General features: G+C 40.6%; 1 protein-coding gene across 5 annotated transcripts in view; it reads left to right on the forward strand.

Moving 5' to 3' along the window:
• The window catches only part of aplp2 (amyloid beta (A4) precursor-like protein 2), an 87,411-nt gene that overhangs the window by 39,436 nt on the left and 25,632 nt on the right, over positions 1-22,343 (forward strand). For 4 of the 5 annotated variants that reach the window (XM_047391463.1, XM_047391465.1, XM_047391466.1 and 1 more), the window contains exons 2-9: positions 3,776-3,949; positions 7,235-7,364; positions 14,999-15,111; positions 18,259-18,467; positions 18,844-19,046; positions 19,352-19,519; positions 21,714-21,847; positions 22,124-22,198. In XM_047391463.1, the coding sequence (XP_047247419.1) occupies positions 3,776-3,949; positions 7,235-7,364; positions 14,999-15,111; positions 18,259-18,467; positions 18,844-19,046; positions 19,352-19,519; positions 21,714-21,847; positions 22,124-22,198 (1,206 nt within the window). The remainder of the gene's footprint in view (positions 1-3,775; positions 3,950-7,234; positions 7,365-14,998; positions 15,112-18,258; positions 18,468-18,843; positions 19,047-19,351; positions 19,520-21,713; positions 21,848-22,123; positions 22,199-22,343) is intronic. The other variant, XM_047391467.1, reaches the window with a different exon arrangement.

Raw genomic sequence — 22,343 nt, forward strand, 5'->3', positions numbered from 1 at the left:
GTGTTAACAATGCAATCAGGTATTTGATTAACTAATGAAACTTAAACGCTACTTATCCTTAAGACCACTGTTTGTGTCAAATTAGTAAAGTTTGGAAGCTTGTTTTTTCTGTTTTATTTTCAAATGCAACAACACATAACAAAAAAACCCAGTTCTATTTTACTTTGGTTTTGAGCACCTCAGATTCAATTTTAGATGAGTGTTGTCAAATAATAATACAGGGAAACTGCAAACTGGCCTGTGATCATTTGCCCATCCATCCGTCTCCCCGTCCATCCTTCCATCCATACATACATCTATCAGTGCTATATCCAGGATATTGTTCATCTGGTTCTGATCCATATGTTATGAACTTGTGTAAGGACTGGAACATAGATGAAGCAGAAAACTGACAATCCTTGCTTTTCGGCCTTATCTCCCTCTTTACAACAGAGTAGAACAACATCATGCAGACCCAGTTCAGATCCATCTATGTAACTGCTGCCATTATCTGTGAATAGCACACCAAGATATCTGGACTTCTTCTTGTGACGAGCAGTGATATTAGTTAAATAATAAAGTTTATAAGGATACAAGGTCCTGGTGTGTTGCTGCTGTCATACTCATTCAAACAGAAAAGACCTGTGCTTTATACATACTGCCTGTTGCTGTTACTTAACGGACAGTTAATAAGGTCCAACATGTATGTCAATATGCCTGATATTTGCGCCTACACTAGGGTTAATGATGTCACCTAAAAATTATGTTAATTTTATCATTTTCTCTCAGTTCTCTTTGCTGGCGCCCTGTGGGACATGATGAAAAGATGTCTTGGAAATGTATCGATCACTGCTTCAACACCTTCCTGTCATTCTTGTTCTGTAATTCTGGACATGAGCCTGGAACTCATAACATTTAGTCTGCGTCATGCCCATTTCTCTCTCCAGGCGTGTAATCCGCCGCATTGCATCTCTCTGTTGGTCAAGCTTAGAAAGCCTCGTTTCCAAAGGCTGAAGATGCATGTGACTCCAGATTAAAGTCAGCCGTGGTAACTTTCTCCGTTCTCCGCTCCTCTGTGATGCACAAGAATTAACATTACATGTGAGACCAATGCTTCGTCATCTTCCTCCTTTATTCCCCCAACCCGCCCCCCGTTTTTTGCCTCTCATCCACCCTGTGAATGAAAACACAGGAAGGAAAGCAAACAAGGCTGTTTCTTTGCTGCTTAATTGGACCCCTTTTAATTACTGTTTATCTTCCCGAGGTCCATTTTCCAATAACAGAAATATAATCGCTGTTTGCGCTTACACAACATTGAATTCCATCTGGGGCAGAGATGGGTAGAGCGAGGACAGAGGAGGGATTGTTATGCCTTTTGGACTGAATTCAGCTCATGATTGTGGTTTTTCTGAGTGCTGTGTCCTTGTGCAACGCGTATTTGTGGCTGGAGCTTGATTCAGTGCAGCTCATCACACATAGCAGCCAACTGCTGATTACACAGCACTTGTTTTGTCCTTTCTGTCTGTTCCTTTTGCCAGCTCAGAATCAGGCAGAGGGTTTTGTCCCCAACACCTCCCTTTTCTCCACCATAAGGGATTCCCTCTGTCTGCCTTCTTAACTTTGTTAAAGCTGGGGAACCAGAAAACAGCTTGTCCTTCATCATTCCTGGATGTCTCGAAGGGTTTGAAAATTGTTTTGATGATCTGATACCATCAAGAGGAAAAAACGTCCAATCCACTTCCTGTTTGGAGGCTCGTTTGGATTTCAGAGCTGCATCCCTTTTAAAAGTTAATCAGAGACTCAGCATAAGGCAAGTGTTAGCTGCCATGACTTATTGTTTCAGTTAGAAGCTAATGCCAGCACATCAGTCTTCTTAAATCTGATTAGAAATGTATTTTCTCTTTAAAGAGGATTTAACGACAAGAAATCTTGATGCTTATCCTTCCTCCTCCTACAGAGTTCAGTATACGATGACAGTAAGGACCTAAATGGGAGTAAAAGCAGGATTCCTTACATGTTCAAATGTTAGGATAGTGAGCAAGGGAGGGAGATTCATGCAGGAAGACATATTCAAACAAATCTCGAAGAAACCGGTTTTCATTACATAATTCTATCACTACGACTTGAAAACATGACTCAACAGTTGATCATAGCATGCTGATTGATAAGAAAAGTGAGTGGGATTATCAGGCACTCTGATAGATTGGTTCAGGTATTATGTGGCAGACGGGAGACTTTTTTGGGTCATTTGGGAGTAATGAATACAACAAAAAGCAACAAATAGAAATGGAAAAACTGCAAAACAATCAGTATGGATGAAAACACTGAGTTTGTTGGGAGTAGTGATGGGTATAAAGTCCAACAGCTATAGGGAGGAAGGATCTGCGATAGCGCTCCTTTGTGCACTTAGGATGCAGCTGTCTGTCACTAAAGGAGCTCTCCAGTTCTGCAACAGCTTCATGCAGGGGGAGACGTTGTCCAAAAGTGATGTTATTTTTGCCAGAGTCCTTCTGTCTCCGACCACCTGAGCCGTGTCCAGAGGGCCAACCTAGGATGGAGCTGGCCTTCCTGTTGAGCTTATCAAACTGCTTCCTGTCGGCTGCAGATAAGCTGCTGCTCCAACAAACTACACCATAGAAGATGGCTGATGCCACCACTAAGTTAAACGAGGTCTAGTTCTAATTTTGGAGTCCTACAACATCTCTTTCCATATGTATGCTGATAACACACAACTTTAGAATTAGATTTAAAAGTATAGATTCTAAAATTAATTATTGGTCTAAAGGGCACTGAATGATCTTTCGTTTTACATGTTGTTTATTTGTTTTCAACTATTTGTATCATTTATTTTTCTGTCTTTTTATTCATGTTTTAATTTTAATACTCTGTCTTTGTAATTTTTATTTGAGAAAAGTGAGATGTAAGTAAAATCTAACTAGCCTAGACAAATCTCAGAGTTGCTTGTCAGGTATGAACCATGTAAACCCTGCAGGACTTTAGAGCCCTGTTTAGTCTCTTTTTCCCAAGAACAGAACCAAACATTTAGTTTCTATGCTCCTCAGCTCCTCTGCCACTGCAGCTTACCCATAAACATCAAAGAATATTTTATCAGCTAATCTGCATCGTGTCTTATTATGTCATGCTTCACTTAAATTGAATTATTATCTTTTACATTATTTACAGATTTCACAGTTTATTTACCTACGCTCCTTTATTTCCTTTAAAGCTCATTGAATTACCTTGTGTATAAAAGGTGTATTTTTATGTCTGTAAATATAATGCTGGTAGAATCACTCTGCTTCCTTGTTTACCTTAAAGGATAAATGATGCGTCCTTTGTGGGGAGGCTTTGGTCCCAGGAGAGCCGTTCAAGCAGAGCTCTGCCATAAATACGAATGTCCTGTTTGGTGAAACATAACAAACTGCTGATCTGTGAGCTGCAACTGAGTAGACATGAGATCTAGAAAGTTCTGAACACACATCTAATCAGACATTAATGTCAACTCTGCAAATGTTCCTGTTTCTTTCAGTTTGTGTCTTGTCTGAGCCACTCTGCTCCCTCAGCACTGCAGCAGTAGCTGTACTGATGCTGCTCCATCACATCTGATATGGTTATCTATAGCAGCTGATGAGCTGAATCTGCTTTATCTGGCCTGACTTCTCAGTATAAAACAGTGCTTTTGGACAAAAAGTGTTCCGGGCGGACAGTTACTCAAGTCTGTCAGAGCGACAGCTTCACAGCTTTTATTGGATTTAAAATGACCACATCGACCAATACGTTCCTCTTCTCTCTGCAGGCTCTAGCTGCCAACGCAGGAACTGGGTCTGCTGTGGCCGAGCCACAGGTGGCTATGTTCTGCGGGAAACTCAACATGCACGTCAACATTCAGACTGGTCGCTGGGAACCTGACCCGTCAGGAACCAAAAGCTGCGTAGGAACCAAAGAGGGCGTGCTGCAGTACTGCCAGGAGGTGAGTCACAGTGACAAAGAGGCCTCACCGTCATGTTCATGTCAGAGATGTGTTGAAATCCAGCCACTGAAGTCACTTAAAGGAAGGAAGTGACAAAGCAGGTCATCATCATTTACTGGGAATGAGTGTGGATTCTTATCTCAGTTCCTTTAATCTTAGACTGGTTTGGTAATGAAGGGATAGGATTTAAAGTTAGTTTTTACATGTGCACCTTAATACGTTAGAATATATTTGAAAAGTTTATCTATTTCAATAATTCCTCTCAAAGTAAAACCCATTAAATTCAGATTAATTAAAAACAGTCTGATATATTCCAAGTATTCTGTCATTTTAGTTTAATTAGAATTTTGCACAAGACCAACAACATTTAGTACAGAAATGTCAGCCTACTGAAACGTGCACTCAGTACTCAGTTGGGACTCATTTTGCATGACTTACTGCCTCAGTGCCATATGGCCTGGAGGTGTTCAGCCTGGGGCTGAGGTTTAACACCTCAAGCCCAGGTTCCTTTAACATCAGCCTTCAGCTCATCAGTGGCTCTCATCTTTCTCTTGACAACACATTCCTATGAGGTTTAGGTCAGGCTGGACAGTCCAAGACAGTGATAGCATGGTCATTAAAGCAGGAATTGGTACGTTTGGTAGTGTGGGCAGGTACTGAGTCCTTTTGGAACAAAATATTGCAATCAGCATCTCCATAGAGCTTGCTGGCAGAAGGAAGCATGGATTTCTCTTACATTCCCAGGTAGATGGCAGTTTGGAACAACACCAGCAGGCTCCCCGAATCAAAACATAAAACTGGAGTCACCCCACTCTTCCTTCCAGACTCTGGGACCTTGATTTCCAAATTCTACATTTATTTTCATATACAGGTCCTTCTCAAAAAATTAGCATATTGGGATAAAGTTCATTATTTTCCATAATGTAATGATGAAAATTTAATATTCATATATTTTAGATTCATTGCACACTAACTGAAATATTTCAGGTCTTTTATTGTCTTAATACGGATGATTTTGGCATACAGCTCATGAAAACCCAAAATTCCTATCTCACAAAATTAGCATATTTCATCCGACCAATAAAAGAAAAGTGTTTTTAATACAAAAACGTCAACCTTCAAATAATCATGTACAGTTATGCACTCAATACTTGGTCGGGAATCCTTTGGCAGAAATGACTGCTTCAATGCGGCGTGGCATGGAGGCAATCAGTCTGTGGCACTGCTGAGGTCTTATGGAGGCCCAGGATGCTTCGATAGCGGCCTTTAGCTCATCCAGAGTCTTGGGTCTTGAGTCTCTCAACGTTCTCTTCACAATATCCCACAGATTCTCTATGGGGTTCAGGTCAGGAGAGTTGGCAGGCCAATTGAGCACAGTGATACCATGGTCAGTAAACCATTTACCAGTGGTTTTGGCACTGTGAGCAGGTGCCAGGTCGTGCTGAAAAATGAAATCTTCATCTCCATAAAGCTTTTCAGCAGATGGAAGCATGAAGTGCTCCAAAATCTCCTGATAGCTAGCTGCATTGACCCTGCCCTTGATAAAACACAGTGGACCAACACCAGCAGCTGACACGGCACCCCAGACCATCACTGACTGTGGGTACTTGACACTGGACTTCTGGCGTTTTGGCATTTCCTTCTCCCCAGTCTTCCTCCAGACTCTGGCACCTTGATTTCCGAATGACATGCAGAATTTGCTTTCATCCGAAAAAAGTACTTTGGACCACTGAGCAACAGTCCAGTGCTGCTTCTCTGTAGACCAGGTCAGGCGCTACAGCCGCTGTTTCTGGTTCAAAAGTGGCTTGACCTGGGGAATGCGGCACCTGTAGCCCTTTTCCTGCATACGCCTGTGCACGGTGGCTCTGGATGTTTCTACTCCAGAGTCAGTCCACTGCTTCCGCAGGTCCCCCAAGGTCTGGAATCGGCCCTTCTCCACAATCTTCCTCAGGGTCCGGTCACCTCTTCTCGTTGTGCAGCGTTTTCTGCCACACTTTTTCCTTCCCACAGACTTCCCACTGAGGTGCCTTGATACAGCACTCTGGGAACAGCCTATTCGTTCAGAAATTTCTTTCTGTGTCTTACCCTCTTGCTTGAGGGTGTCAATAGTGGCCTTCTGGACAGCAGTCAGGTCAGCATTCTTACCCATGATTGGGGTTTTGAGTGATGAACCAGGCTGGGAGTTTTAAGGCCTCAGGAATCTTTTGCAGGTGTTTAGAGTTAACTCGTTGATTCAGATGATTAGGTTCATTGCTCATTTAGAGACCCTTTTAATGATATGCTAATTTTGTGAGATAGAAATTTTGGGTTTTCATGAGCTGTATGCCAAAATCATCCGTATTAAGACAATAAAAGACCTGAAATATTTCAGTTAGTGTGCAATGAATCTAAAATATATGAATGTTAAATTTTCATCATGACATTATGGAAAATAATGAACTTTATCACAATATGCTAATTTCTTGAGAAGGACCTGTATATAGCAGTACTTTTGGACCAAACAATGTCAAGCTGTGAGAAATAAATGATAATGTTTCAGTGTATTTAAATATCTGGTTGCAGCTGTATATTGTACTGATACAGGATCCTGTCTGGGTACAAAATTAAAGGTCTGAACATGTTGAAAAGCACATACAACCTCTTATATTGTATCACATTTTTAGATGAAAATTAAATTCTCCAAAATTTCTTTAAAGTTCAGAATAAGCTAAATAAGAATAATTCGTAGGTTGTGTATCATGTAAACAATTTTGAAATTAGTTTCCATTTAGTTAACGTCATTTTAGTTCAGGTGAGGCTCTGCATTAGCTGGGAAGATTGAATAAGTCCCTTTTCATTTCATGGTAATTTGTCCTCAGATGCCATTAAGCTTTTCCTGGAGGACGAATGTTATTGTAGTGGGTGGCATTTCAATTACCAGACACTCTGCCTGTCATTTTCTGGGCATTCTGACATTAAGGAGATGTTTTTCCATACCATGTATGTCCTCATTCTTGTCTTGGCCTGTATCTGTTAACGGAGAAGGTTGGTGGTAATCCTGTTGGGTTTTTTTTTTTTTGTGGAGCAACCATCCTCAGATGCTTCGGGTGCATTTTGTAGATGACATTTTCATTAGATTTAATGAAAGGGCAAACCTGTACACTGTTTCACGGTTGAGCAGATGTCAAGAAGAGGGTATAAAGCTGAGATTAAAGGATCTATTGAAGCTCCACTTAACCAAGAACACAGCACGATAAGGCTTCTCTAACAGTGTTTAATATCAACATTTCCTTGTTTTTCCAACAGATGTATCCAGAGCTCAAAATAACCAACGTAGTCGAAGCCAACCAGCCTGTCCACATTGAGAACTGGTGCAAGAAGGAGAAGAAGGTGTGCAAAGGCCACGCCCATATGGTGGTGCCTTACATGTGCTTAGGTAAGCTTGTGTAAGAAGCAGATGTTTCTGCTTCTGATAGTTGTCAATGCTCCTTTAAATCAGTCCTTCTTTGCTCTTCTCCCAGTGTTGGAAAAAGAAGAACTTATGAGTCATTTTAGCCTTGGGCAGAGGTGACATTGAGTGATATTGGATTTGGTTCACTAATTCTAGCCTTTAGCTGCAGACTGAGCCAATCCACGCTGGATGGGGAGTTAATGTCTCCCAGAACGGATGGCTGATGGGGGCAGGATTTTATTGCTGGGGAGGCTTGTTGAGCAATAAAGCACAATCTTATTTGCCCCTTCAGACAGTGGTCATAAACTCACACTGACACATGGGGTCAACAACAGAGGGCCTGCTTTATTACATCTCGTTCCTCCATTTGCCTTCACTGTCACAAACGACTCCCTTCCTCCTCTGTTCCCAGCAGCATCACTGTAATTGGCAGCGGCAACATGGCTGTATTCTCCTTTATGAAATGCCGCATGTAGCCTCAGAGTTTGCCTCAGACAAGCAAAAACTACACCACACGTCTCCCTCAGAGGGCTGAAGGAATTTTATGGATTCCTGAAAACAAAGATTCTCCTTCCTGCTATAAAAAGGGAACATCTTCTATGGTGCAAATAGTTGTTGGACTCTTGCTGATGGAGTTGGGCCACATTATAGAATCGAAAACAATATTTTTTCCATTGGACAACTAAATTGTCCTCTGTTTGCAAGCTTTTATGGCAAATTGAGAACGGAGAATGTTTTGGGGAATTTGTGAGACATCAAACACTCAAGTGGAACTAGTTCTTGTTAGCCGAGATGGGAATAGAGATGAGAAGGATTCACAAACATAGCTGGTTTCAAAAGTTTCCTTATGTCTTATGTCCTGAAGCCACAGTTTTTACATCTTTTTGAGTCTTTGACATTTTGTGTATTTCAAACTTGTCTTGAAGGAACTGTTCATTTTTAAACTTAGTTTCTATTAAGTATCGAATCCATTTCAGATCTGATTCCAGTTTATCTCAACCCTAAATTAAACAAGGCATTGCAGCACATAGAGGTACTATAAGGCACATTGCAGTAGCATAATAAAGTGAGGTAAAGAACAGTTGGACTACAGATTAAATTTTATTATGTTTCAGTTATTTTAAATAGAGCTGTCAAAGATAACTTTAAACAAATGAGTTTGTAACTTTGATTTACTCATGGAACTCAGGGATTCAGCATTTTTACGATCTTCTGGAGGTTTGTTCCAGGTAAGTGAGGCATAAGAACTGAATGCTGCTTCTCCTTGTTTGGTTCTTTTGGGGATGCAGAGTAGACTTGAACGAAAAGACATCAGTGTTCTAGGAGGTTGATACAGTGACTATACAGGGGTTGGACAATGAAACTGAAACACCTGGTTTTAGACCACAATAATTTATTAGTATGGTGTAGGGCCTCCTTTTGCGGCCAATACAGGGTCAATTTGTCTTGGGAATGACATATACAAGTCCTGCACAGTGGTCAGAGGGAACGGATTATTCTTCTTGCAGGCTAGTGGCCAGGTCACTACGTGATACTGGTGGAGGAAAATGTTTCCTGACTCGCTCCTCCAAAACTCCCCAAAGTGGCTCAATAATATTTAGATCTGGTGACTGTGCAGGCCATGGGAGATGTTCAACTTCACTTTCATGTTCATCAAACCAATCTTTCACCAGTCTTGCTGTGTGTATTGGTGCATTGTCATCCTGATACACGGCACCGCCTTCAGGATACAATGTTTGAACCATTGGATGCACATGGTCCTCAAGAATGGTTCGGTAGTCCTTGGCAGTGACGCGCCCATCTAGCACAAGTATTGGGCCATGGGAATGCCATGATATGGCAGCCCAAACCATCACTGATCCACCCCCATGCTTCACTCTGGGCATGCAACAGTCTGGGTGGTACGCTTCTTTGGGGCTTCTCCACACCGTAACTCTCCCGGATGTGGGGAAAACAGTAAAGGTGGACTCATCAGAGAACAATAGATGTTTCACATTGTCCACAGCCCAACATTTGCGCTCCTTGCACCATTGAAACCGACGTTTGGCATTGGCATGAGTGACCAAAGGTTTGGCTATAGCAGCCCGGCCGTGTATATTGACCCGCTGGAGCTCCCGACGGACAGTTCTGGTGGAAACAGGAGAGTTGAGGAGCACATTTAATTCTGCCGTGATTTGGGCAGCCGTGGTTTTATGTTTTTTGGATACAATCCGGGTTAGCACCTGAACATCCCTTTCAGACAGCTTCCTCTTGCGTCCACAGTTAATCCTGTTGGATGTGGTTCGTCCTTCTTGGTGGTATGCTGACATTACCCTGGATACCGTGGCTCTTGATACATCACAAAGACTTGCTGTCTTGGTCACAGATGCGCCAGTAAGACGTGCACCAACAATTTGTCCTCTTTTGAACTCTGGTATGTCACCCATAATGTTGTGTGCATTTCAATATTTTGAGCAAAACTGTGCTCTTACCCTGCTAATTGAACCTTCACACTCTGCTCTTACTGGTGCAATGTGCAATCAATGAAGACTGGCTACCAGGCTGGTCCAATTTAGCCATGAAACCTCCCACACTAAAATGACAGGTGTTTCAGTTTCATTGTCCAACCCCTGTAAATCTTCAGTGTATGAAGGAGCTAAGCCATTTAGTGATTGATAAACTAACAGAAGTGTTTTAGAGTCTATTTTCTGAGATACAGGGAGCCAGTGTAAGGACTGTAGAACTGGGAACTGCTCTTCTTTCTTAGTTTTAGAGTAAAGATCTTTTCTGTTTATCTTTTACTCCAATAGCAAAATCTAAAACTGTACACATGCATTTAATCCCCTTTTTAGTTTCAGTACATTCATTCTGTGGAGGAAAGAAACCCCCAAAAACATAAAATTTAGCAAACTCCAGGTGCTTCACTTCATGATGGTGGGATAAAAAAGGCCCTTTTTTGGCATCCTTCCCAAACAGCAAGTATCTACTGGTTGCTATGGAGACCTGGTGACCACAGGATGACAGTTTGTGCTTCAGTTCTCTGTCAGTGATATTTGGGGATGTTTTTTTTTTCTAATGCAGAGTTATGGATACCTGAATATTTGGATGTTAATTGAATGTTCTGGAAGCGCTTCCACTGGAAGGTCTGGCTTATGTTCATCGGTGTACAGCAATTATAATCGAATAAAGAATAAACTAAATGCAGAAGATGGTCTGGAAGGATATGATTATTCTGCATCCATGTCAAGTTGATAGTTTTAGAAACATACAGAAGGAGCTCAGAGTCTTTTCATGCACTGCTTTAGTGCCTACATGTCTCCTGTCTACAAAGAAAGGCGAATTACGGTTATTTCTTTTCATGGATTATAGCATGATGTTTTTGTCAAACAGCACAGGATTCTTTTAGGTTGGTTGGAGTGAGAGCATTAATTTAATGGGAACTAAGTCATGGGAGGATAGTTTGTTTCCAGAGTTGATGAATACAGTTGAAAAGGAATGGACAGAACATGTCTATTACGAGTCCTGTCCATTCTTATTCAATTTGTTAATCTTCCATGGATTATCATTTAAAATTTCACTCCAGAGGCTAATTTCAAACAACAGATATAGAGGCTAAAATATGGGATATGTTTCCCACAACCTTCAGAAAATATGGATATTAAGACAGTTTTATAGTAAAATTTGTCAGATGGAAGGAAGATAAGAAAAACAATTGGGAGCAATTTCAAACTCAATTTGCACAGTATCTTATACACACATATATATATACCCTGTGTTTCACTTCAGTATTGATGCTCTCATAGAGGTCTTTTATCCTTTACTCTCTTTTACTTCGACCTATCAGGAAAAAAAGCATTTAAATAATTTTCTTCCTCCTCTGTTGTTGACTAAGCTTGTGGGTTTAATAAAGGGCAAAGTCCACATTTACAAATCCTCAGAAAGGCAGAGCGTCTGCGCTGACAACAAATTCGGGCTTGTTTCAGAGTGCCGCGCCTGAGGTTATTGCATTCCTTCATCTCCCTGGAACTTTTTCTGCATTGAGCGTTAAACCCTGAATCATATTAATGTGCACCAAACAATCCTTAACAATCACAGAATAATGAGCCTGGGTAGAGGAGAGGCGTGGAAAATAATAACAGTGATACGCGGGACCTGTGAGTATAGATACAAATGCTGAAAAAGGTGTGTGTGTGAGATGGAGGGTGAAACCTGGAGTTTGTAATAACATATTTCTGTTATGCAATCCTGACCTCCAGCTACCTACGAATTTTTTCTTCATAACTTCTTCCAAAACTCCCGTTGGCAGGATCTGAGTTCTGCACAGTCTGTGATGCAAAGGCAAGCAAACGTTTACCCTTAGTGCAGAAAATTAAATAAGATCACATACCAGCTGTTTTGTCATTATTTATCATGTTCTATCATTTTTGGACTCGAGTTAGTTTGTGAGAAGAGGAAACTCCAATATCCTGAATTATTGTTATCTCACAAACACTTTGATCCAAAGAATACAGCAGCAGAGTTTATTTGGAGGGACTATAAAGCACCAAGGCTGAGCTGCAGATTGTTTATTTGCTTCCTTGCAGAAAGAGCACCTTTATATTTTTGTTTTTCTTACCTTAGCAATCCTCAAACACTTTCTCCACTGCCACCAGCCAGAGTATTTGCTGCTGTTGGCCCTGTTTTTTGTATGCACCAGCTTTAAGGAGGGTCTCATGGTATAAAACCATTAAATAGGAATGAATAAAATATAAACAGTCTAACTGCTATAATTTAAAACAGAGAAGCAACATTTTTACTGCAGTCAGAGATCACTATGGCTATAGCAGAGGTGTCTATAACTTTTACTTCTATTGTTATTTAGATTTTTTACATAAACGTAAGCAAACATATGGAATGTACACCCTTTAAATTTCACTAAACACGGTTATTGTCCACAATTGGCTGTCATAGTGTTGTGCAAAGTTTTTGCTTCTTTAGATCACAAATAAATATATATATCCAAGAAAGATAACCTAAGGAAAAACAAAGAAGTTTTCAAATCATGATTTTATTTGTTACGTAACATCTGTGAAGGGCTACATACGTTTTTACAGCATGATACATCTTTTGTTACCCTGCTCCTATAGATTAGCAATGATATTAGCTGGTTGAGTCTGCAGTTGAAAACTGAACAGATAGACCATTTATAGCTTGCCGAGAAAGTGTATTAGCCTTCTTTCAGCCAGCTGACCAGCAGTGTACAAAAACAAGTGGGGAAAGAGAGTGTTTTTCTGCTCTTTACTCATACAACTCACCCCCACACCTCCTTTTAAAAGGGCCTGAAGCCAAAGGAAGGGAAAAAGTTTTTAATTCCTCGTTTAACAGGTAATCCCCACACACCTTGTTTTCGGGTAGATGTGAGGGAAGCTGGGTGACAGTGGAGTTGCAAAGAAAGTTAAGTACATGCTCTTGTACACACAGTGAGGGATTGCTTGCATGCAGCTCATGCCACTGAGCGTCCGGCTGACGCCTCAGATTCTGCCTTTGAGGGTGCGCCAGGCTCCACGCCTCTGGAGTTCCACAGAGCGTCTGGGAGGTCCTCTACTCTGCTCAGTCGGCCTCCACGTCTTTGGTGCAGGCCTGGTCGCCTGCCGGAACTCTGTGTCTGCTCGGGACGACCTCCTGGTCGCCCGCCGGAACTCTGTGCCCGCTGGGGACGACCTGGCATACATCTGGGATCCAAACAGTTTCCGTCCTTCACCAGCTGCACTCCAACTGCAGTCAAACAAACTGCAGAGTGTGCTCGGACGTGACTTATAGAAATGAAATGAGGAGAGTGTGAGTGAATGGGATAACATCCTCTGTCCAGGATGTGAAGCTCAGCAAACAAAGATATTTTTTGATGGCTCTTAGCAAGATCTTGAGACCCATAAGGCTCCTGTTATCCAGCATAGCTTCTTAGGATTCCTCAACTGTTTTGAGCATACACAAAACCTCCGCGGTGGTTTATTTCTGCGGTTTCAGCACTTTATGATCTGGTGTCAGGCATGGAGGAGCTTGGTAGTCTTGTCATCTAAAGCAGGATTGGCCATGCTGGGGTCAGGTCAAGGCTACAAGGCCTCAAATCCGGACCATAGCAGGCTGGTAGTGCTCCAAGTAGGTTATTTTAAAGCTCTTGGCAGTAGGCTGCTATGTGCTTTGTGTCCTGATGTTGTTCTGGTCTTAATCAAAAGTCTGTCGACAAGCAGCTGCAAGAACCTGCACTCTCCTGCTTATTAAATACTACATCATGTCTAGGCATTCCCACAGATAGAAAGTGGATTCATGCTGTTGGATTAGGAGTAGAGCTCCCAGGCAGGGGGAATCACACGCACCTCCAAATTGCAACTAAGCTCACCTGTGCTGGTTGCTGGGAGACTGAAGGAAGCTGATTTTAGGACTCATTTTAACAAAGAAAATATGCCTGTCAGTCTGGCCCTGCCATCTTTACTAGCACTAAGGGGCAAGATAGAGAAGGGATAAAAGTCCAAGTGCATTGACCAAGAACTTTGGGAATCTTCTCTCTGAAAAGTTTGGAACCCTGTTTGCAAAATTAATTAAAATATGACATGTAAAAGCTTTCATTGTGCAGAGCAATTAGATCAAATGTAAGCTTCATCTTGTTAATTTGGAGCCACTATTTGCAGGATATTAAAACTCATTAAGGACAGGTTTATTAGCTTGTAAAAGGATCTGTTGTGTGTTTGGTCAGTGGTGGATGGAAAGCAGGCTGACACGAAGTGTAAATGTTGTCTGTTTCTGTAACTGTACCTCCCATACAGAAATGAGAAGCAGCTGCTGAGTCCTCTGCTATTTGTAGCCCTCTTCTCCTTCTATCCTACCCTCTCATTTTCCAAAACATTGCCTTTCCTCTCTCTAAAGGCTGGTTTGGCTGTTCCTTACCTCCAGCAGCGTTCCCCCAGTCCGAGGTTATGGCAAGCCACTAAATGAGCAGGTATAAATCTGCTCCCAGCCTACATCACCAACCCTCTGCCTACTCTTTAACAGCTTTCATACATGCATCCATTTTCTTCCCCTTGCCTTTCCATCTGTCTCCGACGTCTCCACCTGAGCACCTTCTCACATAGCCAGCCAACCATTTAATCTTCATCAGACCCCTGCTCCATATTTAGATCTGTATGGATTTTAGACTAAAACTATTCATAGAGTCACAAGATGCCTTTCAAGCCATTTATTTCCTCTGGATTCGTCTTCCTGCTCCATGAATAAAACATGGCTGAATATAAATCATCAGGCAAATGATATCATTGAGTCACAGGAAGAGTTTTGACTGCCTTACAAGAGTCAGAGTGTGAAAATGGATTTTCTCCACTGCCATTCTGATTAGAGATGCAGCTAAACAGGATAGATAATCCCTTTTAGTTTTGGGCTCACACACGTGCAAATGTCATACGCCGTCTTTTATTCATCTTTAGAGAAAATTAAAGGATGAGGCAGCTATGAATTATTGAATATTCTCATCTAATCTTCCTTTTTTTAGTCCTATCAAATGATTTATTGCTTCCAACCCTGGCGCTGTTTTTGAGGAATGGATCTTTCTGTGAGACAGATTGGGGCTGTGACTAACGGCCATATTGGTCTGTGTGATTTTTCTCTTTCAGTGGGCGAGTTTGTGAGTGACGTTCTCCTGGTCCCGGAGAAGTGCAGGTTCTTCCACAAGGAGCGTATGGACATGTGCGTCAGCCACCAGCAGTGGCACGGCGTGGCCAAGGAGGTGAGCCGGGAGCCGCTTCATAGGAAGCAGTGGGAGGTTTTCCAGAGAGGATTAATGCCGTCGGAAGAGTGAGGCAGGAGCTGCATCGAACGTCTTTAGAGATTTAACTTCCCACATTTCAGACCTGTCTCTGATTGGCCACACTTTGCTTACAGGAGACATTTGGTTTTTTTTCTAACCGACACGAGTTCTGAGAGTCTTAATAAAATGTCTTCGACTTGCTTTGGTCCAAAATTCAGCAGGATCACATAAATAAATCCCTTTTAAGTAGCCAGGCTTGAGGAAAAATCGTCCGCGAGTTTGGGGGGGGGGGGGGATGTTTCAAAGTTCTGTAAGTAGAAATTATACTCTGTGACACCAGAACTATCTACAGTACTGAAACAGACAGGTCACCATCGTTGTTGCAGCAAACTCGACTCAAACCAGCAGAGTTTTAGGCCGAATCCCATTTCCTAGATTTACAAATGTAGATTTATCTTTGAATCAAACAAAAACACAGATTGACAAGTAACTAAATAAATCAGTCAATGAATAAATCATGATCAAAATACAATTAAATAAGGGGAGCGCCATGGTCCAGTGGTAGAACAGGTGCACCAAATGCAGAGGCTACAGTCCTCAACGCCGTTGTCCCCGGTTCGATTCCCAGCCCTGGGCCATTTGCTGCATTTCTTCCTCCTCTCTCTGCCCTTCTTCCTGTCCAGCTACTGATGAATAATAATAGACAACTATTGCCACAAAAACATAAATAAAACATAAATAAATTAAATTAAACCATATGAATAATTTCACTCTTGTGTACACTAAAACATGTGCCACTAAAACATTTAAATAAATACATTAAATAAATACTAAACATTTCACCAAAATTACATTTAATTGAAATCCGTCTGTTTTCAAATATGTATAAATACATTACATTTAAATAAGTGTACATAATACAATGGAAATTGGAAAGATTTTGATTTATTGTATGTTAATAGTATATTTAAGTATTTCAAGATATATTTAATTAAGATGTAGTTCCTGTTCTGTTCTAAATAAATACATTTATAATGTGCTGCAACATTAGAGACCAAAATGATTAAATAAATATCAATATATGGCAGGGACTCCGAAACTTTTCAGCCTGTGACCCCAGAAATAATAGTGCTACAGACCGGCGAGCCCCTAAATATACATATATTTGTACACTCTATAGAGTGAAATAATTATATGTATGTTTCAATTATTATTATTTTTTTATTACATTTGATTATTTAATTTCATCATATATCTTTTAATTATTTAATTGGAAATTTCATGGTACCTTTGTTTATTTTATTTTGTCCCTTCTGGCCCTCCATACACCTCAGCGCTCACACCATGATGATTCTGAAACTCATCTGGCGACCCCCATTTGGTGTCTGCGACCCTCCGAGGGGTCCTAACCCCCACTTTTGGGAACCCCTGACATATGGAATGGACATTTATTTGTAAATAAAATATTTTTTATTAATTGTGTCTTTTAATAAAAAGACATTCTTTATTTACTATTCGTATTAAATATAGGCACACATATTCATTCATTTATTTATTTAGTTGTGTCTCTTTGACCTACCATTTAAAATAGTGGGAAGCAGTGGTTAAAATGCTTCCTTCTAATATAAGAACCCCTTCAAGAAGCCAATACACAAACAAAATCACAATCAGATGCAGCGTCGTCTTTTCTTTATGCAGCTTTGCAGCAGACGTCAACAATGTTGTTAGGGCTTGATTCCAAACAGCAAAGTAACACCAAGCCTGACAGCAAACAGCATCATAACATTATCTTTAAAAGTTTCTAGGTGTAACTTTTTGTTTAAAGTTATTTTGTGTACTACAATTTAAAAAAAACAGGCTCTATTTGGACCTGTTAGTCAGACTTAGGTATAATGTGCAATACCAAGATTTATAAATAAATAAATGAAAATTAGGAAGCGTCTACAATAAGTCAGATTTCTGAGTTTGGTTGTAAAATGTTTGACAAAATGATGATGTTATTGTTGTAATTCTTTTAAAGTACAATTTATAAAATCAGATGATAACTTTGGGTATAGTATTTTGCAGAGAAAATAAAATGGATCATTGGTTAAATTTAAGAGATAAAGGGGAAGATGGAAGATTTCTCTTCTTTAAAATGCACATGTGAATAAACAATTTACCGAATGAAGCGTTGAGATGAAATTTATAGCCCAAAAAAAATACTTTTTCTGAGCCTTAAAAATGAAAGAAGGTATTAAAAAGGAAGGTTGTTTCAAATATTTAATATTAAGCACAGAAAATCCAAAAAGATCCATAATATGTCTGTTTTTAATTCCACCTGTCCTCCCTAAATACATTTCCACCTGTTTGTGAGTCTCTGTGATTAGAGGGCCAACTGAGAGCCCTCACATTTCAGCCTCTAATCAGATTAGTGTTGTGGCTTTAACGCTGCTAATCCCCTCAGGAGGCTGCAGAGTTAGCCCACTTTGACCATGACTGGAGCTCTCCTCAAACTTCTGCTTTCATCACCCTCTATCTTTTTCTTTTTCACCACATAGTTTAATGCAAAGTCTCAGTACATTTAAACATTTCCAGCGGAGAAAATGTGAAATATTAATTGGAAAACATTGCGTGTCGTTTCGCAGCCTGCTGCTGAGATGTTAGGCAGGGCAGCTAATCCTTCTCTGCTCCGGTGGAGTTTCAAACTGAGCTCGTATCTGATACCTTCGCACTGCCAGAGGAGGTGAAGTGTTGAGGAAAAGCAGGTCACCTATGGGACAACGTGACTTTGTGAAAATGTGGAGAATTAATCACACTGTCCCTTGCTATATGTTCATACCTCTCAAACGTTTTAACGTTTTGTCAAGGTACAACCACAAACTTCAGTGTATTTCTTTGGGATTTCCAGTGATAGACCAAGAAAACTTGGTGCATAAGTATGAAGAGGTAGGAAAAGGATGAATAAAATGAACAAATAAAATCCAGTGTAACCAATTTCCTTCAAAAACCACCTAATTAGTCATTCTCCGGTTAAACAAGGAACACAGTAGACGGTCGGGGATAAAGGGCTTCACGTATCAGCGAAATTAGAAATTGGTCTGACCTCCAGGTTTTACCTAAAGCTCTTTCGTGTGACCCCCTCAGGCCTGTTCCAGGAGCTTCATGGTGCTCCACAGCTACGGCATGCTGTTGCCTTGCGACATCGACAAGTTCCACGGCACAGAGTACGTTTGCTGCCCTGCATCCCGCTCCGGAGAGTCAGCCCCACCTTCCCTCCCCTCCCAGGAGGACGAAGACGAGCAGGTAGAGAATGATGACATCGACCTGGATGATGATGAGGCTTTGGAGGAGAGGTGAGCAGCTTCATGTAATCTCAACGCATCTTTAAAGACAACCGCTGCAATTTAGTACAAATATATACAGTGGGGTCCAGAATAAATGCAATCCAATCATAGTCGGGTTCTGATCCAGTCACACACTCACATTACATTTTTTATATGCAGGTATAAGAATGGGTGTCATGGAATGATTATAAAGAACCACTGAAGTTGTAACAAAAAATGATCAAATAAAACTGCTGACTTTCTCCGCTTGTGAAATCACGTTCAGTGTCTGCTGTGTTGTAAAGGGCACCCATGTCCATCCAAATGTAAACTAATGTTTTGTCACAAGTCCTGGGTAGAAGAGGCACCAGTTTTTATGTTTTATCTATCCACGTTTTTATCTCAGTGAGACTCCGGCTAATGAGGAACCCACTCCGAAGGAGGAGCCTGTGGACGAAGATGAAGATGAGGAGAAGGAAGAAGATGAGGAGGAGTACCACTATGTGTATGAAGATGAGGAGGCAGATGGGGATGATGAGGATCAGAAGAAGGAAAGCAGCAAAGCATCAGAGAAACGTGATGATGACAAGATTGTAGAAGAAGTGAAAGGTTGGTATTATTTTTTTCTTAAGATAATCACATATTATCCTCCGTTCATTCCTAAATGGAAACTCATGATTATTATTTACCTCAATTCACAACTCATCATTAAACATTTCAGATCATCCTGCCTTATATGTTGTAATACTATTGATAAAGCCCCTGATCATGTAAAAACCTGCTGCTCCAGTATTTTGATTGACCATATTTGTAGATTTAGTCATGAAGATGTGCTTGCTGGTAGCTTTCTGAGACTGGATTTAGGTGCTGGCCCTGTAGAGGCTCTATGATCTAACAAAGCTGTCCCCTGGCAGCGGTGTGCACCCTGGAGGCTGAAACGGGCCCCTGTCGTGCCTCCATGCCTCGCTGGCACTTCGACATCAGGCAGAGGAAGTGTGTGAGCTTCATATACGGGGGCTGCGCCGGCAACCGCAACAATTTCGACTCTGAGGAGTACTGCATGGCCGTGTGCAAACACCTGAGTAAGTCTAAAGTGACAGAGGCCTGAATGACTGCACCTTCTCCTCTCCATTTCTTGGCCTGAGGACCACTGCGGATCATTTAGTTTTCCTCTGATTTAGAAGAACCTGAAATGATCTCCTCTGGTCACTAATCAGATCACGGGAGCTGCTGAAATCATCTCACCTCCATCACAACAATTTTATTCTGATTTCTCTCCATGACTATATCATGTTTTAAAATACATTTTGAAAAGACATAAAAACATTTCTTTACCAGGGAACATTTTGTTTTATAGCATTATTAAAAAAGACAGAAATAAATTATGTTAAAGAAAAAGTTACTTTTTTCAGACAAGATACAGTAGTCCAAGTATTTATTTTCATTGTACATTTACAGTATATGCAATGAAATCCGGTTGATGTCTTCATATTAGCAGGTTAAGCACTTGCTTATAGGCAAACGTGCGGATAAAAACTTTTATTTGTAGTATATGATACATTAAATAAAAATGTGGATGTTATTGTGAACAGTGGCTCGTGAAAGTGTACACCCAGGTTAATAAAAAGGACATAGTAAAAAAAAGTTGTTTTAAAATTTTTTTGTGGCACATTGTCTCTACAATACAAATGAAAACTTAAATCTATTGAAAGAAAAATAGAAAAACAGTTTGTGACGCTGTAATAACCTTGTTGCATAAGTGCTCATTTACATCCTTTAGCTAAACTATAATTTAGCGAGGTTGAAGGAGATCAAAAAGGACCTTATTGTACAAAAGTATCAGTCAGGAGAAGCATGTAAACATTTCTCAGCATTATAAACATAATGTGTTGATCTAGAAAGCTAGATCAGCCAGAAAACATTTTTTTCACAAGTTTTGTCTATGAGAAAAATGGGGTTAATTTTTGTTAATTGCAACAAAATCAATTAAATCCTTATCCATAAGTAACATAAATCAGAATAGACATTGATATGTGAACCGTTCTTTAGTTTTTCACACAGCTGTAGTAACTATGGCTAGATATGCGGAAAGCATTATGTTTTGCTGTGTTTCACATGGGAAGGTCAACCACTGTAATTAAGCATTTAATGCAAACTAGTCGGTATAAAGTAGTCTTCATAAACCTCTAAGACAATTTTCAAATTGGAGTTGCTTTAACATGTAGACTCACACTTTTATCTTGACTGGTCATTAGCTGGAAAACGAGATTTATCTTTTGCATAGAAAATATTCACTGCTTATAACCTCTCAACAAATCCCCAGTTTAAAAATCTGGAGCTATTTGACTCTCCTTTAGGATTTCTGTGCAAAGTGTTGTTAACTGTCAGGAACTGAATGACTGATCTAAAGGTTAACGTAAAGTTTTAATAAAATATGTTTTTATATTCAGCAGAACAACATATAGTTTGTGGTAAAACTCTAACCCAGTCCCACATCAAGCCACAGCTTGATATTAAAAATCTTTTGTCTTGTTTTTCTGCTTTTATTAAGTCTGTTTACATGCATGCTCATTCTTATGTTTTCTGTCATTTTTGCTTCCCTGTCTGTGTTTGTTTTGTGACATTTCTTCATGTTTCTTTGTTCTGTTTACCCACAGAGCGCCGCCATTATTTTTAGAAACTCACCAGGATGTCGTTACGCATCCATGTTTTTTTGTTGTTTTGTGATTTTATTTCCACGTTGATTTGCTTTTATCGGGGCAAACACAGTTCAGGAACTTATCCAACTGGATTTAGTGACATTTATAAAAATAAGATTACATAAGTAGATGAAGTAGTGGCATTTGGAGCATAAACGTGGAGTTTATCTCTGCCCCCTTTGTTTTGATGATGTAGCGACATGATACGGTCTCCTCCTGTCTGCGACCCCGCAGCGTTAATGTTTTGGTGACTCACATCGATGCAGGCGGGGAAACTATGCAGTGAAAAACCGAAAAAGAAAAAAAGGGCCACCCGGTCCACCCAGCTGGAGATGCGACCTATCAGTTGAAAGCCAATGAAGGAAAATTCAAATGGAAAGACTGTCAGATTCCCTCAAATATATCAGCCTTACTGTGGGTGGAGGAACACCAATGAGAGGAGTGCTTCTGTGTAACAAATCTTTCTCTCTATTTCAGCTCTTTCTCTCTCGTGTCTTCAGTTGTCTCTTTTTGTCTTCCTGTCTGCCTTCATCTCCTTGATTATCTTCTTAATTCACATCTGTTTCTGAATTTCCAGCCTTGCCCCCGACTCCTCAGCCCACCGACGATGTGGACATCTACTTTGAGACACCTGCTGATGACAAGGAGCACAGCCGCTTCCAGAAAGCCAAGGAGCAGCTGGAGATCCGGCACCGTAACCGCATGGAGCGGGTGAGTTAGCAAATTCTGCAAATCTCTTGTATTTTTCCATCATTTTCTTTGAAACTGAGAGAACTGTGAAGTAGAAGAAATTGATTTTTTTTTAGAAAGAGTAGAAGTTTTTCTCATGAGTGCCAACAGTACTGTATTTTTGAGACAGTTCAGTTGTTTACTGTAATGACTTTCATTAAGTATACTTATCTTCCACCACTTACATGAAAGACAGTTTCTTGTTCTTTTTACTTAAACAAAAACTAAAAGATTATCTGCACATCTCTGTTGCTGCAGGTACGAAAAGAATGGGAGGAGGCTGATCGGCAGGCTAAGAATCTGCCCAAAGCTGAGAGACAGACCTTGATCCAGGTAAGCCCCTGATCCTCCCCTCTGGGAGTCCCCCACCTTTGTCACTTTGTTTGGGTGAGACATGACGGCTCACAGGCTCAGAGTCCCCGCTCCAATAATGATCCGTTTTCTCTAGTTGGTCTATCTTCACCACTCTAAGGCTAAA

The sequence above is a fragment of the Girardinichthys multiradiatus genome, chromosome 18 (assembly GCF_021462225.1).
Source record: "Girardinichthys multiradiatus isolate DD_20200921_A chromosome 18, DD_fGirMul_XY1, whole genome shotgun sequence".
Classification (NCBI taxonomy): domain Eukaryota; kingdom Metazoa; phylum Chordata; class Actinopteri; order Cyprinodontiformes; family Goodeidae; genus Girardinichthys; species Girardinichthys multiradiatus.